Below are 17950 nucleotides of genomic sequence, written 5' to 3'. Positions count from 1 at the left end.
TTAAAATGTAGTCATTGCAGAAAGGAACTTGATTACATGAGGGAACACACAATCTAAAAGATAAATTAAATAAAGGATGCACCCTTAGTGCCTCTCTATAAGACTGGCTTTTCTCTGTTGAGGATTGAGAGTAGGCAATTTCACAGATTAATGTCCTTGCAAATATAAATGGTTTTAAAGAAAAAAAAATGGCACAATCTTAAAGACATATTTCCTGGAATAGTGTTAAGTCAAATTCTGGAATTCCAGTATGATGTAATAAATTCTCTTAATTTTTGTTCAGATCAAAGATGAACATGGCTTCTAAGTGCCAAATGTGTTTATATTTTCTGTAAAAGTGTACATGTGAAAATATTTTTGGCATTTTTAGCCTTTTTAAAGAGTAACTAACCATGTCCACAATAGTGAATGCGATTCTTGTTTTGTTTTTTTTTTGTTTTTTTTATTAGGGTGTTTTACAATCTTTTGCAGCAGCTGTATTGGCACCGCTGGTAAAGATGTGTAAAAATTCAAAATTTATAGCAATATAGTTTCAAACTGCGTAGTCCAATGCATAAAATAAGTGCATGTTTTTGATGTAAAAATTTACATTTATATAAATATATATTTTTTAATACGTGTAATACTGATTATAAAAAAACAAATCTTCATCAAAGCAGTAGTTTACTTTTCCATCCGTGACTTACTTTTTCCCTGGGGTAGACATATTGTGCGACACAGAGACATTTCTATGAGCCCCTCTTCAAAATGGGAAAGACAAGTCATCACCTGATTCAAATAAGGCAGATGTTTGTTGATCATGCCACTCTGAATCTCTCAACATTTATTATATTACTCTCAAAAATGTCAGTGTCTTGTACTAGAATTTTATGTTATCATCTCAATGCGTATTTTAAACTATAAGCCTTATGAATGGATTGCAACATTTTTTGCACAACCTTATCTGAAAGTTTGTGCAACTTTCAGATAACTTTCAGGATGACTGAATGTGGTCCGGATGACCGCATTCAGTCATCCTGACTTTGTTAACTCGCAGTAAACTGCAGTTGCAGGCGTAAAGCCCTGGGCGTGTGTCTCCACCAGCTTGGCTCCTTTAGAGAATGAAATCCAAATTGTTATGGTATTGATCTGTTTGAAAAATCGTGACACCCAACAATAATAACAGAACTACAAAAGTAAAAATGTTGCACTGAATCTTTTCACTGTTTAAATTCCAAATAATAATAAAAAAAAAAAATAGAAATGGTGAGAAAGTCTCACCAAAATTTTATTATGAGCAGATTGGAAACTGCGGGTTCTTATCACGTTGCGTTTTTTTTTGGTAGTGTGTTTCAACTCTTCAACAAGATGTTGACTGGCAATTGTTTCTGTAAAAACATTGTGCTCCTCGTCTGCACACACTGTCATTTCCTCGCTGTCTGCATATAGTTTTTGTTCCAGTGTTTTGCCATCTGTACATAACTTTCTTTGCCCTGCCATCTGGAGATGCAAATTTTCATTCTACATTCTGCGCTGTCACTCTTATGCCTCTTTGCATGTTTAGAATTGTCTTTCTGTCATCGGTTCTTCGAACTCACACTTTTGTGTTTCATTTAGTTTGATTTATTTAGAAGATTGTCCCTAAATGCTCATGCTAAATACAATTATTAGGAATAGGTAAAGCCCAGCCTCTCTGCTCTGAGGGAAAGTCATCTCTTTCCAAGCCACAGGAAAGTCTTGAAGCCAGTTCCAAGTCTTTGAATTTTAAGTCTTAAGCAACTGATTTGATCAATAATGCAATATAAATTCCTCACATCATTCCCTGTATATCTACACATTTGACATATTTTGTTTCCATGTTTTGTTTACCTCATCATTTCTGTAAACAAATGCAACAACCTTTTATTTTTTTTCCCCTCTAATGCCATGGAGCAAAATGTCTATTCATGCTTCTCTTCTGCAACTTCACTGCATGTTGTGTCGGACGGAGGGATTCTGATTCAAAAGATGTTTTTAAGGTATATCAGTGAAGATTTTCAACTGGAAGTGAAGTCACAGGTGTTAAAGTCTGAATCATGCTCTCAGTCATTTGGGATATCATCAAGTCGAATATGGAGTCATTAAATGCGTTACTCGGGTTTGAGTTGATTCCAACCCATACGATTCAAGTCCACACGTCCAGGGAACTGCAGCAATCAATAATGTAATAACCTGCCACTCCTGTAATAAGGTATCAGGGCCAACAGGGTGATAACATTTCCCCAGTAATGTGATAAGTTATCACATTTTTTTGGCCAGTATTCTGAAGATAATTTAAAAATGTAGGTCATGTGATCTCTCCCTGCATTCTAGCACATTTTACACTGAGATTTAAATACCAAATGAATGTTCATTCAATAAATCTCACTCCATACAGATAGAAATTATATGAGCAAAAAAAGCTTTCAAACCATTTGTACAACACAAGATTCTCCAACACGGATTACAGTTATTAATTAAAAAGACTGAATGCTGAATAGTATGTAACCTTGACGAATGAATATGAAGTTTATGTCATCCACCAAGCCTATTTTTCATGAGCTCCACTGCAAAAAAAAACCTCTTACTTTCAATAAATTATCTTTATGTAACATACTTACTGACTGCAGCTGCTGCAATTTCAAATGTTTTTTTTTTTTTCTTTTTCTTTTTTTATGTTAACATAATGACTTATTACACTACCGGCAAAAGGTTATTTCATTATTGGTTTAAAAATCTTATTACACTATTGGCTTTATTACATTTAAAACGGCCAGAGTAATTATGCTATTGGCAGGAATTATGTGATTGGCTACTGCAGGGATTACAACATTAACAATGTTGGTTCTAATCAAAACCATGAACCTAAATACTAACATGACGCCATAAAACATTATCATATTCATACCACCTTCATAGCAGCCTGCGTAGATCTCACATTCTCTGCCATGTTTTGAGTTTTATTGTTTTGCTGTAATTAATTTCACATATGATTCCATGTTGTGTTTAGTTTCTTATCACGGAATGTGTTTTCTACGCCTCGGCTTTAATCCTTTGATTGTTTTTTTTCCTTCTGTAGTCTCCAGAGGTTGACTGCAGTTAGGTGTGTGTGAGCTGTTTTATGCAGATATTGGTTTTACAAAAATTTACATACAAATAGAAAACTCTGACAACTGCTACAATGATTCTTTAAACCCTTTTTTTTTTCATTCACCCATGCAATTTGAAATATGAGGCTTTTGGCCCCTTTTTCCACCTCCCTTTTTACTGTTCTAACTTTTCTTTCTTCAGCTGTCAGATGCCCATTTGCACGATAGATTCAGTGTGCCTGGTAGTTTGATACTTGAATAACCTTCTTTAGGTTGAGAAGGGAAACTTGACCATCAGGTTCACACTGGGTGTGATATGTACGCGTGTGTGCGTGTGTGGGGGTGTGCGTGTGTGTGTGTGTGCGTGTGTGCGTGCGTGCGTGTGCGTGTGTGTGTGTGTTGTTAATGCCACGTCCTGGTCTTTCTGTAACTCTAAGAGCCTTGACACATTTCCCCCCCCACCCTTTTTGTTTGCACAAATGCAAGAGTTGGCTGCTGGGAATTTTTCGGGGAACGTCTGCAACAGATAAGATGACACCAACGCTGCACTGCACCAGTTTTATTTGCGTAATGAGCGCATGAAGAACACCTGAAAAGATTCATTTTGACAGATCAGTCTTTTAGTTTGTTGCTGAAATGAAAGATCGAAGTGAGGGTTTGTTTTAAAACTGGTAGGTTTTGCTTCTAAGACTCGTGATCTTCACGTTTCTTTCTTCTTTCTTGGCAGCGATCCTGACCCTCACTGCTGTGATTGTGCTCCTTCTAATCTTTTTCCTGACTTCATTTGATGCACAGGAGAAGGCGCAAAATGTTCTTGGTGAGATGATTTATTTCTATTCTTAAATCTTTAATGCTGAGTAGTGATCTCTTGTCAATGCCATACATCTTTTTTTATTTCAGGGTTCAATAAAATTCACACAACATTCACAACAGGTGAGTCAGAAATTCACATTTTGCTGCCGGCTTTGAAATCAAGTCAGGTTTTTACTCAATTTGTATTAAAGTGGTAACCTAGTTCTTTTTTTATGTCTAATTTACATTTTAAGGCACAGCTAAAGTAGTACCAAAGTGCAGCCTCTCTGCAGTCTGTCCCTCGGACCACTTTGCTTTTAAAATCCGGAGTGGAGCTGCTAATGTGGTTGGTCCAAAAATCTGCTTTGATGGTAAAAAGTATGTATGAACGTGGTCGGAGATTCACATGCTGAACCGGCAAAGGCTGCGACCCTGCTGTGAAAATCAATGTTTATCTGTGTCTCAACAGCATTATGAGTCACATTATGAACAATGTGGGACCAGGACTAAACATTGTGGTGATAAATGGTAAACTCTGATTTATAAAGGTAGAAGTCAGCACACTGACAAGCTGTCTGTGTACAGTCATGATGTCTAAATGTTTATTGTCGATTGTTTAACCTGAATGGTTTCGGGCTTGCAGGTTTACTCTTGCAGAAATATGGTGCTTTGCAAAAGTATTAACACCCACTGATTTGTCATGTGGCAGCCACAAGATTTCACTTGACATATCATTCATGGCTGTGAAGAGAAATAAATTCCAAATATTTTTACAAGTAGTCAATGTTTTATAGAATCACATTTTGCTTCAGGTCTAGATTCTCAAGGTTGAACGAAAGGTGTGTGCAAGCATGAATTTTCAAGTTTTCCTCTCGTAAGATTTCGGCAGGATCCTTGATCAGGACAATCTACCCCATGAATATTATTGCACGTAAGTCTGACAGGTTCTCCTTCAGAGTTTCCCTGTATTTAGCTCCGTCTTGCATCTCATCAACTCTGCTTTTGAAAAATGCATCTCCACAGAATGTTACTTCCGCTACAATTCCTCATGGCAAGGGATTGTGTTCGGGGTGTGTTGAGAGCTTGAGATAAAACTCAATGTCCATTTGCTGCTTGGGCCTCAATGACAAGCTCCTAATCATGCTATCTTTAGCTCAGCTGAACAAAAGCCTTCCACTCAGAGATCTACAGTTTTCACTACAGCGTCTGAGAGGGCAATAGTATGTTAGCTAATATGTGTTGTCTACTCAGAGGAAGAGCAGAAGAAAGGAAAGGATCAGATCGCTCCTCACTGCATTTATTTAAAGTAAACATCATTGTTGTTGTTTTTCTTCTGCTTATGATCCGACCCTTCATGTTTTATATCCGCTGTGGAATTGGTGTCACCGTCTGACTGAGGCAATTACTATCCCTGCTGGCCCACATAGCCAGACTGTTGTGGACAGGTACAGATGAACTGGAGTTAGATGAATTCACTCGCCAGCTGGCGGAGCAAACAGGGCTGAATTAGGTTTTGGTTTTAATCCACACGTCAGTTTTTGCCTGTCGGTCAAGAAATTTAGTTTAGGTCTCATCTGACCAGAGTGCCTGCACATATTTTCTGTGTAGTAAACTTTAAAGCAGACTTACGAAGACTTTCTTTCAACAATAACTTTGTGGTTGGAATATTTGTTAAGTTCTCTTGTCAACAGATTTAAAGTGAAAAGTCTTAATACAAAAAAAAATAAAATAAGTTTGTTCCACTTGAAAGGTCGTTGCATGCAAAATGTTTGGTTGTATTGTTGTTGTCTGTTGACCTAGAGGGAAATGGAGGTTGGTTCATTTAGGGTGATAATGGCTTGTGGGAAGAAACTGTCCCTGAGTCTGTTTGTCCTGGTTCTAATGCCTGGCGGAGGGCAGCAGGTCAAGCAGGTGGTAGGCGGGATCAGTGCCGTCTTCGATGATGCGCTTCGCTCTCCTGAAGCAACGAGAAGTGTAAATGTCTTTCAGAGAAGGCGGAGGGCAGCCCACGATCTTCTGCACTGTCTTGATCACTCTCTGGAGCCTCTTCTAATCTGCCTCAGTTCAGTAGCTGAACCACGTCGAGGCACAGTGGGCTAGGATGCTCTCTGTGGAGGATCGGTGGAAGGTTATCAACGGCTGGTAGATGCCGTTCCCTCCAAGCAATCTCAGGAAATGCAAATGTTGTACCTACTTGACGACTGACCAGGACTGAGGAAAGATTTTGGCACCCTGACTCACAGACAGCACTGCAACATAAATGAGCTGCTGCGTCTGTGCTCGACGCCATTAAGTAATGTCTTGGTATGTTGGTAATTGTGCTATTCTCTTTTCATTTTTGTATGATGTTCCCTGTTCGAAACTTGAGATGTTATTTCTTAATCTAACTTTGCTTTAAGCTTCTCCACAACTTTATCCCTGAGCTGCCTGACGTGTTCCTTGATCTTCATGATGATGTTTGATCGCTAGCATTATCTACAAAACCTTTGAGGCCTTCATAGAAAAGCTGGAGTTATGCTGAGATTAAATTGCACACAAGGTCTTGCACACTATTTGCTCTATAGGTTCATTCTGAGGACAGTCTAAGTTTACGGGGCAGTATAAATATCCACACCGCAATATTTTAGATTTTTATGAGCAAAAAAGTTCAAATCATGAATCTTTTTCCTTTCACTTTCACAGTCCAGCACAAAAAATCCCAATGAAATACAATGTAGTTTGTGATTGTAATGTGAAAAAGGGTGAAAAGGGGGTATGAATACTTTTGTAAAACACTATATTTTGCTTCAAGGACTTGCAATAATAGTCAAGCAGTCATTGTGAAATGTCTGTTTCTGACTATGTTTCCCATTACTGTAAATAAAATAGTAAATAATTTAATTTAGTACGTAATAGATGTTTTTTTTTTCTATCACAAATAGGTGAGAATGGAGTTGTAGAAAAGTTTGGCTATCTTAACATGATTAGTGGAAGTAAGTGATGACAATTTGTTTAACACATTTCAAACGCTGAGCTTTATCGAAGCGCCAAAGTTTCTTTTCTTTCCTAATTTTAATTCCATATCAGACTCGGCAGACATCTTGGCATACCTGAACGAGATAAAGCCAGGAATGATTGTGCTGGTGGCCTCCTTTGATGATGCAGCACCAAAGTAAGCCCGAATCAAAACTTTCCAACATTTAAAAATGATCCAGTGTCACAGAACAGTGGCCTTTTCTGCTCATTTGTTGCAGGATGACAGATGAAATAAGGCAGATGTTTGTCGAGATGGGAAGCACTTTGATCGGCTCTGTTAAGCGGAGAGACAACTGGGTGTTTGCTGGGAGAACGGGGATAAAAATCAAAAGCTTCTTTGAGCAGGTCAGTGGACCCTGTCTCTGTCACTTTATTTGTTGTATTTGTGCCAGAAAAGACTTTGAAAATATGCAGAAAAGCAAAGCAGAATACATAAAACAAGTGTTTTTCTTTTTTCTCTTCCCGCCTCTGTTAGCGAGCTGAGAACAATAGGGAAACAAACATTTTCGATGGATGGCCAGAGATGGTGGAGGTGGGCGGCTGTTTCCCAAGAACCACAAGTGTCTAAAAGTTTTCATGAATGAACTTTGAAGTTTTCCTTGCAAAAGACTTGAAGCTATGGAAAGTATTTTATTCTGCAGAATTCAACAAAACACTCTAAATGCACGCTTACCCTTTCTTATGTGGTGGTCGCTGCAGTGGGTAGCTATTCAGAAATGGTCTGCTTGTGTTATTGAACTCTAGCATGTCACTTCCTAGACCAGCCACTCTAAGTCCACATAAACTTTATTTGCAAATATATTTGCAATGTTTTTGTTTTTTCCTATTAAATATTGTTACTGTGTTTCCCCGATAGTAAGACACCCCCGATTGTAAGACGTTTCGCGGGTTTCAGTGGGGTCGGCTAATATAAGCCGTACCCCGAAAGTAAGACGTACCCCGAAAGTAACGAAAGTAAGACATAAGTCTTACTTTCGGGGAAACACGGGGTATTGCCGCCTCCCTCTCATCTAGCTGCGCGCCGCCTCCTGCCCACGTCCACACCGTCCCGCTCTCCATACGTCACCGCGCCATCCCCTACACTTCCTTTTATAAAACTATTTTGTGGAGAATACAATACTGTTCAGGTTGTTAATAAATGTTAATTTTATGGTTAAAACAAAAAATTCAACAATTTTTTTCCAATATAAGACATACCCCGAAAGTAAGACATAGTGGGGCTTTTGGGGATAAAAAACACGGTAGTAATTGTAACATTCAGCTAAATCTCTAATGATTCATACCTTTGGCTGATTTAGGTTTTAAAGCAACATTATCTTATTAAAACATTTCCCTACTGACTGTAAACGTGATAAATGTTTCTGAGTGGAAAAATTCGAGTCCTGGTTTGAATCTGTGGCTTGAGCTAAAGATTAGGGTCCTTCCAACTTCAAAGACTTTCTCCTCAGTATATGAAATTAGGATTACTGTAATAACAATAAAAGTTGCTTTCAAGGGATTGAGGACAGAAATTATTTTTGAAATTTCAGCTTTCATTAAAACGTAAATAAAAACAGTTACTTTGTGTAATTATCTTTCCTTAAATCATTTTGGGCTCGTGTGTAAATATTAAAACACTTTTATCACATGAGTGAAATGTGGGGACTTTTAAACATTACATTGAAAGAAAGGAATGTATGTTTGTGTCACAAAGACAAGTATTGGCAAGTGTTTAACATGTTGAAACTTCGTCTCAAATTGTTTTCACTTTCACAACAGTGATGGCAAAACATAAGACTGCAAGGGACACTGAATCCCTTCTGGAATAGTTGACATTATTATCCAGAAAAGACAAAACTCAGGTATAGAGTGGATTGTGAAGAATCATCTCAGAAGGCTTTCGAACAGCTTCAGGCTGACCTGAGGCTGTCTCTGCTGTCTGCCTGGGACTCACGATGAACGCGCTGTGTGCAGCGCGGAGTGGAAAACAGGAGAGGTTTCATGAGCAGAAGCCAAAGGAGACACCCCTACTGTAACAGCAGCCCAGAAATGTGAAATTAATGTTTGTTTTAATGAGCCAGTATTTCTCTGAAACGCGGCAAAAATAGATCTCTTTGGGAATAAAGAGCATCGGTTTGTTTACAATCAGCAAAATGAAGTCCATGTGGGAAAGCGTTGTCTGTCTTTTGATGCCCTGTGTGTTTTCTCCTCTAACTGTTTTTTGGATAGTCTCTGAGTCATACTTTGATCTTTTTGAATCGTCGTGACTTTGAACACTTATCTAGATGATCATTTTTGGACTTCTTTGAAGACAAATATCTTTGAGTGAATTTTTTACACTGTGTAACTGGGTTAGGGGTCTCAGCGAGACTTTTTGAAGAACCGTTTTGATGTTTTAGCAATGCCACGCGGTTTTTTTTTGTGCTTATGAGATGTCAAAACATCTTCAAAACCTAACTCTGAAAGATATTGCATGGCCTAACTTTGCCTCTTTAATGAATTCAAAAAATCAAACTCCATTTTCTCCTGAATTTATTCAGATTCTGACAGAATCCAATACTCCTGTATGTAACCTGTTTGTTTTGAGTGCTGCTTTCCTGGGAGGATAATTATTGGTTGAAAAAGTTTCTATTTATCTCTTTTGCTTGGCAACTGGAGCAAAGAAAGAATTGCCTCAAGTGAACTGTAGAAACTCACTTGCTGGTACAAGTGTCTGAAAAAAGTTCAGAACAGAATAACGTTTATTTTTTTCATTTCTCCCTTAGTTGAAAAATTTAACTTTCTAGTAGTTGATCCATTCAGAAGGTTGGAGCAGAAATGTTTTTTAGGTATTTCTTTTCTTCTGCTGGATTTGTTTGACATCCTGCAGGACGGAGATCCCGGGGCGGATCCGGAATATTTTGGATGGATTTTTTTTTTTCCCTTTTGGCCCTGGAACAGCAGGGCCTCCCCAGTGGAGAGGGATGTCTTGGTTCCCCCACTCGGACCTGTCGCTCCTGCGACCTGACCTCCGATAAGCAGACAGAGATGAATGGCTGAATGGACTCTCTCCACCCGGAGACCCAGCAGGTCTCTGACCAGTCGCTGAATTCCTGATTCACGCTGAGAACGTGGCAGTGACCCATAGAGAGGTGAGTTTTCTCTTGACTTCCTCATGAAACACATCATCTGAGTCATTCTTCAGGAACATTAGGATAACCAAGCAGAACCTGTGTGACAAAACCTCTTTCTCTAAAGTTCTAAAACAAATGCTTTAGGTTTAACTCACATTTCTCTGCTCTCTGTGTCTCGCTTCTGCTCGTTTCCCCAAAGGAAGTGAATAATCGGACCAAAAGCAGGTCTTTATCAAACTGAAAAGATGCCCGCCGAACAGTGGGCCTCAGAGACTGTTTATGCTGTCATGTCCTATTAATTCCTCTCAGCACAATATCCTCTGTGTGAGACTGGCCAAACAGCAGGACTCCCCCTTCATCAACCAAACAGCTGCTGGCACTGATGCTACCATTAAAGACCTTTCCGCTCTTTTATAGATTCTTTTTCTATTTAGATCATTTGCTGCTGTCTCGTGAAATCCAACTAATGATGTAAAGTAGACACTGCGGAGCGTTTGTGATGGCGGCAAATTATAGAGGAAGAGGACTATTTTCTGTGCCGCGCAACTCATTTTGTAAGAAAGTTGCTGTTTATGTACAGGCGTTTATAACCGCGTTTCATCATGCCTTTTGTTAATAGCTCTTCGGAGCCATTTGGGAAGTCAGGAAGACAAACTTTTGCCATTCTGAAACTAAATGTTCTCCTTTAATTAGTTGATGATGGATCTCAGCTGCCCAGCAGTTCAGAACCTTCTCTCCTGCTTTGTTCTGTTTGTTTTCAGCGCACAAATTAGTTCTGTAGTCATGTCTGTGTAACACCTAAACCACCTTTGTATGAAGCTCTGCTGTTATTTTATTTTTTTTAAAGGGTCCTTTGGCACCTTGAAGCACAGAGCTTGTCGTATGTGTGTAGGATATGATTCATTGAACAGTTAGTACACTGGTTTTGTTAAAATAAACCAGGTAAATAGATGAAACTGATAGAAAGAGAGCTTAACATGATCTGAAGGCTGATGACAGCCAGCTGAAGGTTATAGCTTGTGCCAGTAAATAGGCACATACATTCTATTTATCAGCTTTAAAAGAAAAAAAAGCACAAAGTGCCTCACACAAAGCCAGAGGAAAATTAATAAAACATGATGAAAAAGTCAAAAAACCTTCTCCACAGAACCGATTTACACGTTTTTCAGTTGAACTGCGTGTTACACGCGTACAGCAGATCAAAGCAGGAAAAAGAGTCGATATCATTTATAATGACCTCGTTATATCCGACCGAAAATTTAGCTTTTCATCAGGGAGTGTGGATACTTATTTATTTATTTTTTTTATATCCACGACATAAGAATTTAAGATTTGGTCAGGAATGGCCGGGCTCAAGGTCCTCTGGGATTTCCAGCTGCTGACCGCAGCCGCTGGGAAACCTCAAATGAAGCCGATGGTGATGGATGCAGCGATCTGAGCTGGCAGCAGAAGTATGAGAAGTACGGAAAGAGGAAGTTTCAGAAACTCTAAGTGCTGAAAGGTGAAAAATGAATCGGAAATTGTAAAAAGTTATGGTCTCTGTGATGGAGGGGCCTTTAGATCTCTTGGGTCCATGTCCCCTCAACCTGAGCGCAGAAGACTGCAGGACCAGGTTTGAGATGGAAAAGATCTTCACATTTATAAAGCTAATGATGCATCTATTAACATGTTTCTTCAAGACTCTTGATTCTCTGAATAAAGCTAAGACAATTAAATGACAGATATTTTACAATTTTCTTTCAGGAACATTGTCTTAATATGTCCCTTTCCAGTCTTTAATTCATAGCTGAAACCTTACTTCTCTTCATATTCGTGAAATATCCCACATTTTAAGGCTAAAACAGAAATTGTGTTTTTCCCTGTGAAATTTAAAATGAACACAATCAAATTGTTACATCTTCAGAAATCATTAACTTGCTTTTCCAGCTACGTTTTCCACAGTGCCCAGTCTCTTGCTTTCCCATTGTTACAGCACATTCAATGAATTTATAATCAGACAACAAAGGCAGAAGGAAACAGTTTATTCAGCTGTCCTGTCTGGGTCCCACAGGGGGAGTGATTCTTCTCCCGTCAATTAATTCTGCTCAAACTCCATCAAATGAGGACCTCAGTAGGAATCAGACTAGTTCTTGTTTGATCCCCTCATTAATGAGGTAGCTGTTCACCTTGAGGGCGCTCGCTTCACTGGACACGTAGAGCACCAGTGGCTTCATTTGTATGTCATCATTATAACATTGGCACGTGCTGCTGTTGTGTGAAATTATTCATTTGTTTCATTAGTTCGTTTATTTAAAGCGTTTTTGCACACTAGAATTTTGAAATATCCAACGATATTAAGTATGAGTGTCTGAGGTGTTAAAAGAAAGATATTTAATGTGTTTGTATTTTTAAGTATTTTGATGTATTTTTTTTTATTAATGCTAACATATATAATATCTGATAATGAAAACTATTGTTAGCATCAATACTAACGTTGGTGCTATTTTTTATTTGTAGTCATTAAATTAATTAATCATGAATTACTTAGGGGCTGCACAGTGGCGCAGTTAGTAGAGCTGTTGCCTTGCAGCAAGAAGGTTCTGGGTTCGATTCCCGGTCCCGGTCTTTCTGCATGGAGTTTGCATGTTCTCCCTGTGCATGTTGGGTTTTCTCCGGGTACTCCGGTTTCCTCCCACAGTCCAAAAACATGACTGTTAGGTTAATTGGCCTCACCAAATTGCCCCTAGGTGTGAGTGTGTGTGTGCATGGTTGTGTGTCCTGTGTGTCTCTGTGTTGCCCTGTGACAGACTGGCGACCTGTCCAGGGTGTACCCTGCCTCTCGCCCGAAACGATAGCTGGAGATAGACACCAGCAACCCCCCCGACCCCACTGAGGGACAAGGGTGCAAGAAAATGGATGGATGGATGGATGAATTACTTAAATACTGAAATGGATGTTTCTATTTTGACATGGTGTTAGATGGAAGTTTGGTCTGAAGAATCCAACAGAACCACATCGACTGCAAGAACCGAAGCTGGGATGCTGAGATTCCTGAACCAGACTCTCAAAACTCCATTTTCTCCTGACCAGACTTATCAGACCTTGAGATCCTGTCCATACACACCACAAACAGGATTGATCGGTCACAGATAGACATTTTTCACATTTTTACCAAAAATCTGTTTCAGCCTGACTTGCTAGGTGATTACTTTGTTTTTCAGACTATTGTGTATGTGGGGGGAAGATAATTGAGGGTCTCCATCCTGTTTTGTTGGTTTCATTTCCAGTTTTTTTTTTCTTTTTTTATTAAATTAGTCATCATCGGCGATAGTTACTGACTGTGAACACTGGTTGTCTTGTTATTCTCTGAGCTATTTCCAAACTTGCAATGATCAGACCTGTCTTTAATTTCATATTACTTCATCTCTCCCATTTTAAAGGTCGGCTAAAAAAAAAAAAGGATCCCTGTGCCGAGTCATATTAGAACCAGAATCAGCTTTATCGGCCATGTCTGTCCAAACAGCCAGAACATTGACTTCAGCTCCTCTTTGTAGTTAAAGTATTAAGATCTAAATATAAATATTGAAATTTGCTTGGAAATGACATTTTTTATTTATTAAATAAGTACATTTAAAGTGTTATTACAAAAAAGAGAGGACACAACATAAAAAAGCAAGTCATCGATTACTAAATATGTGTGTCTAGAAACAAATGTACTTTTAAAAAAAAGAAACATTTAGAAGTAACAACAACTGCAACATGTGATTTTTTTCCCCTCCACACTGAATAAATCTGCTTGAATTAAATGTTTTTTGTAAAACTTTCAGTGTGACTTTGTGGCATTACAAAAAGATCACTGATATTCTTTTTTAACACATCTTAAAATTTGTCACTAATAACTGCAATTCAAAATAACTTTCTTTCTAAATACGGGTACAATTATTGAGCGCAAAGAAATTAACATATGTTTCAAAGACTGGATGTTTCTGCTCAAAATATCTATTTTTATTGCTCTTTTCTACTATTCCAATTTTCTGAATTGCTCATTTTTTATCTGTAAGTCGTACTCATCATTGAAATATTTTATTTCATGTATGTTGAATCTAAGATATAAGTTTCACTTTATGAAATCAATCCCAAAGAGTAAATGTCTGTTCCACAATAGTCACATATTTAGATTTACCTATATGTAACTATTTAAAGACAGAAAGAGCATAATGTTTCTCCCCGTTTTAAACTGTGAAACAGTTTTGCTTCTTGGCATTCTCTTTTGTCATTTGTCACCATATTGACCTTGTAGCAAATTGAAACTAGGCCACCTTAACAAGTCTGTTCACAGGAGCTCCAACCTGAAAAGAAGGATTGCTGTGTTTTCATTCCCTTTTGGGTCACTTTAATCTGTACTTTATCCCTGAAACTGCACCTCTCATCTAAATATCAAACCACTTCTTTGTTTTGACTTTAAACTTCACATTATAAAACCAGCAGCTCGTCGAAGGATAACTCACCCACACAATTTTACAACTGTCTATTTTTCAAAGACAAGAAAAGGAAACCCAAAACAACTGTGAACTCGTCATTTTTGACATCTTCTGCATTTGCTTTTTTAAATTGAATCTGAAGAAGCAAGATAAGAAACACGTCAACACTGCTTCATCGCAAAACTAAATCCAGCTCTGTCAACCAGCTTTATCTCCACTTTAGCATTTAAAAAAAATAAGTACAGTGACAGTGGGTGTTAATAAAGTCAATAAACATTTTAAATATTGTATTTATCATTCGCATTGTAACTTTAAAGTATCACTCAAACTCCACTCAATGATTAATTTTTAAACTTTTCAATATTATTCTCCCCTTCAAAACAGCTTCAAGAAAAAAATCAGTTTTAACAGCAAGCCCAATATGATATTCATTATATTAAAGAAACAATAATAGTGAACATATCGCATTATGGTGCAGATTCACCATAATGTGAACATGTGATTGAATTCCAATAGTTTTTGTCTCTTTTATCTCAGCTCCACTGTCGGGCAGAAAGCAGTGATTTTATCAGACCCCACAAACCTCCCTGTCATTTAACAGCCTGCAGACACTCCACCAATAACCACAGATGACCCACAAGAGGTTGGACAGATACACACTGAAAGTCATAAATACTCGCAGCCAAGTTTTATTATTTGTATAAATCCTGGAATTTGCTGTCTTTTCAGAGAGGAGAATAGGCCAGGAAGGACACTCTGGACACTCGAAAGCTTTGGAGAGGAGAAAACGAGGGAAGGGAAAGTGGAGGTCGCCATGCCTCCGTGGAGGAAAGTAGAGATGGCTCAAACAACAGCAAGACTTTTTATGGAGGTCAACGTTTGAAATTTGTGAAAGTATGTCCAATTATCTCAGTTATGTGAAATCAGTGGCTAATTGTGTATTTGTGATGATTAAGATCTATAAACTGTTGTAATGCTCATTTATGACCCTTTTGAGACATTTTTATACCAGATATACTTTAAATCCACAGAATTTATCCATAATTGTTTTTTTTTTCTAGTTTGAAACAATGCTTCAGGTAATGTACCCTTTATGTTTATATTCCCTAAATTGTCCTGTGACAAGGAAGGAAAATGCATATGCAGGCTGAGCAGAAGAGTTGAGTGTATGGGATCGACTCATGAAAGAAGAAGAACTGAACACCGTCCCGCAGCAGTGTGTGATAAGCAGGTGACCACCATCAGGAGGAGGTAGGTGTGGTGTGTACGTACGGTTCCCTGCACTTCTGATCCCTTTGCTTGTTCAATGAATGAAATTGTCTTTAGGTGGGACTGTGTGATGAAAGATGGTCCTGTGTTGTGTTTTGATAGAGCTCTGACCTTCCCAGGGTCCAGGATCTACACTTATTCTGCATCCCGCAAGGATCAAGTGGGTTTGAAAAACAAATGCATTGATGCATTGATTATACAGCATGTATTGCAGGTCCATAATCAGCCAGTGGAGGGCAGCCCAACCTAGACTTTATCAATGAATTTATTTGTTCAAGACGTACAATATATGATTTCTTTAGGGTAACACAGTTTCCATGGAAATTAACAGAGATGCATCATATATGATGAATAAATATCTGTATTGTAACACAATTTTACTGCCTGTTTTATTATTTTTTTTAATGAATTTTGCTTTTTCATTAAGCAGTCTTTTGTTTTTAATATTTATTTGTTTCAAGGATAACCCTCATTTTGAAAGGGGTTCATCTCAAGATCCCAAGATCTACACGCAATTACTTACGTTTTGCTTCTACTGACAAAAAGACAAGAAATGTACGAAAAAGCCTAACTCCAAATTAAAGTGTTGTTTAGAACCTCTGTTCTCAATAATAATAATAATAATAATAATACAAAAATGCTGTGAATCCTGAGATAGGTGACATTGCGCCTGTTTCTTTTAGATATTTTGCTCGCTTGGCTCATTAACCCAGGATCATTGATTTTTTTTCTAAATAATAAACAGGTATAACAGATAAATACACAGTTAAAAGATTCTCAAGCTATAAAAATAGGCATCTGTCATAGAATCAGCGTCAAAAACTTTCAGTTTAGATTAAAAGCACTAAACAAGATGAGTTGAGTCAATCTAAAAGCTTATTGTAACAAGTTTCTTGAAGAGAGAGCAGAACGAACGAAAGCATTCTTTCCCAATTCAGTCTGAGCAAAAGAAGCAGAAAATTGCATGAGCGAAAAGGAAAAGAGTCCACATTTCTCAGTACAAATATATGTATGTATATACAGCTACATATATACATACGAGCTCTATACCACCAAATTAGCTACTATGGTTGGTTAAGGGTGAAAGGTCATTGTGTTGGAGTGACCATCACAAAGAAAATCTGTGGATTGAACAGAAAAGGTGTTTGTGAGCGAGAAGGCCAATAAACTTGACTCTGTTTATAGACGGCCCATTCCTTCCTGTCAGGAGAAATGAGCCAAAATTACAACAATCCATTGTGAGAAGCTTGTAAAGAGACTCACAAAAGATTTCATCAGCGTAATACAGTTTAAAAGGCCTATAGAGAGGATGTGTTTAAACTTCTGAATTTAAAGAGAAGGATATCTGTATACTGTGTAAGCAAACAGAATCAGAATCTCATAGAAAAAAAAAAGTAGAAAAATCTTTGAGTGCAGATAGTCTGGAGTTGAAAAAGTCCGTAATTATAAAAGTTATTTGACTAAATCCACTAAATCTCCACTGGCATAATTATTCATCCCTCCAACTGCACTTTTGAAATACATGCAATTCTGAATGTATACTTGTTCAAATATAAACATTATCATTCTATAAACACACAGCAATCTAAGATTTTCTGTTTCCAAGCATAACATTTCTCAGATCCACCGGCCACCAGGCTGGGTGTGGACTCATGTCTGCCTTGCCAACACAAATAGGAGGATTCTCAGAGATGCAGCGAAGAGAGAGGCATCTAAGTCTCCATCACAGCTGTTAGTTTGTGTCGACATGACAACCAGTTAGTTGGGAGGCTGTCCTGATATGTTGAGTTTGTCCAAAGTTATTTCAACGGGAGCTGTGTGTGTGAGTCAGATGGGACCATTTAATGTTGCAGCAAAAACACCCCTCCACACTGAAAAACTGGAAAAGAGGCCTCTATTAGGTAAAGAGATTTGTGATGCTGTGGACTTGTTTCTCTTCCAAAGGCACTGTGAACTTGGTTGAAGTACATGGCATCATAAAAAAAAAAAGAAAACAAAAAAAAGACAATCTGATAGGCTTGATCAGCAAATTTCTTTGGTATTTTCACAGCATGAAGATCCAAAACATCAAAATCAAACAAAATGATTAATCAGATACAAAATCAACTTCACCTTCAAGGCCAAGACATTTCTGCACATCTATAACTTTAAACCACCGTAAACAATGCAAATAGTTATCTGTGAACTGAATTTGTTCACAGCCGAATCTGTTTTCTCGTTTTACTTTCCATTATAA

The 17950-nt window shown here is 38.0% G+C and overlaps 1 protein-coding gene and 1 long non-coding RNA gene across 2 annotated transcripts; both read left to right on the top strand.

Annotated features, from left to right (window-relative positions):
• Positions 1 to 2671: 2671 nt before the first annotated feature.
• On the top strand, positions 2672 to 7694 carry si:dkeyp-67f1.2 (FAM3 metabolism regulating signaling molecule D). Its single transcript, XM_008408746.3, has 9 exons — positions 2672 to 3735; positions 3814 to 3903; positions 3987 to 4019; positions 4133 to 4256; positions 4348 to 4406; positions 6800 to 6850; positions 6945 to 7029; positions 7112 to 7238; positions 7369 to 7694. The coding sequence occupies exons 1-9, from the start codon at positions 3723 to 3725 to the stop codon at positions 7459 to 7461; spliced, it is 675 nt and encodes a 224-aa protein (XP_008406968.2). The 5' UTR covers positions 2672 to 3722; the 3' UTR covers positions 7462 to 7694.
• A 5189-nt stretch (positions 7695 to 12883) lies between these two features.
• On the top strand, positions 12884 to 17940 carry LOC103464565 (uncharacterized). Its single transcript, XR_014087578.1, has 3 exons — positions 12884 to 15088; positions 15175 to 15339; positions 15572 to 17940. It is a non-coding gene; the product is annotated as an uncharacterized LOC103464565 (long non-coding RNA).
• Positions 17941 to 17950: the final 10 nt, after the last annotated feature.

The sequence above is a fragment of the Poecilia reticulata genome, chromosome 5 (assembly GCF_904066995.2).
Source record: "Poecilia reticulata chromosome 5, P_reticulata-male-v2, whole genome shotgun sequence".
NCBI lineage: Eukaryota > Metazoa > Chordata > Actinopteri > Cyprinodontiformes > Poeciliidae > Poecilia > Poecilia reticulata.
This window is presented reverse-complemented; position numbering and strand designations above follow the sequence as displayed.

What these genes read in the sequence shown, in the direction of transcription:
- si:dkeyp-67f1.2 (XM_008408746.3), top strand. An exon ending in AAACATTGTGGTGATAAATG is followed by an intron (nt 4,407 to 6,799) that starts GTAAACTCTGAT and finishes TATCACAAATAG; the next exon opens with GTGAGAATGGAGTTGTAGAA. An exon ending in TTTGATGATGCAGCACCAAA is followed by an intron (nt 7,030 to 7,111) that starts GTAAGCCCGAAT and finishes CATTTGTTGCAG; the next exon opens with GATGACAGATGAAATAAGGC.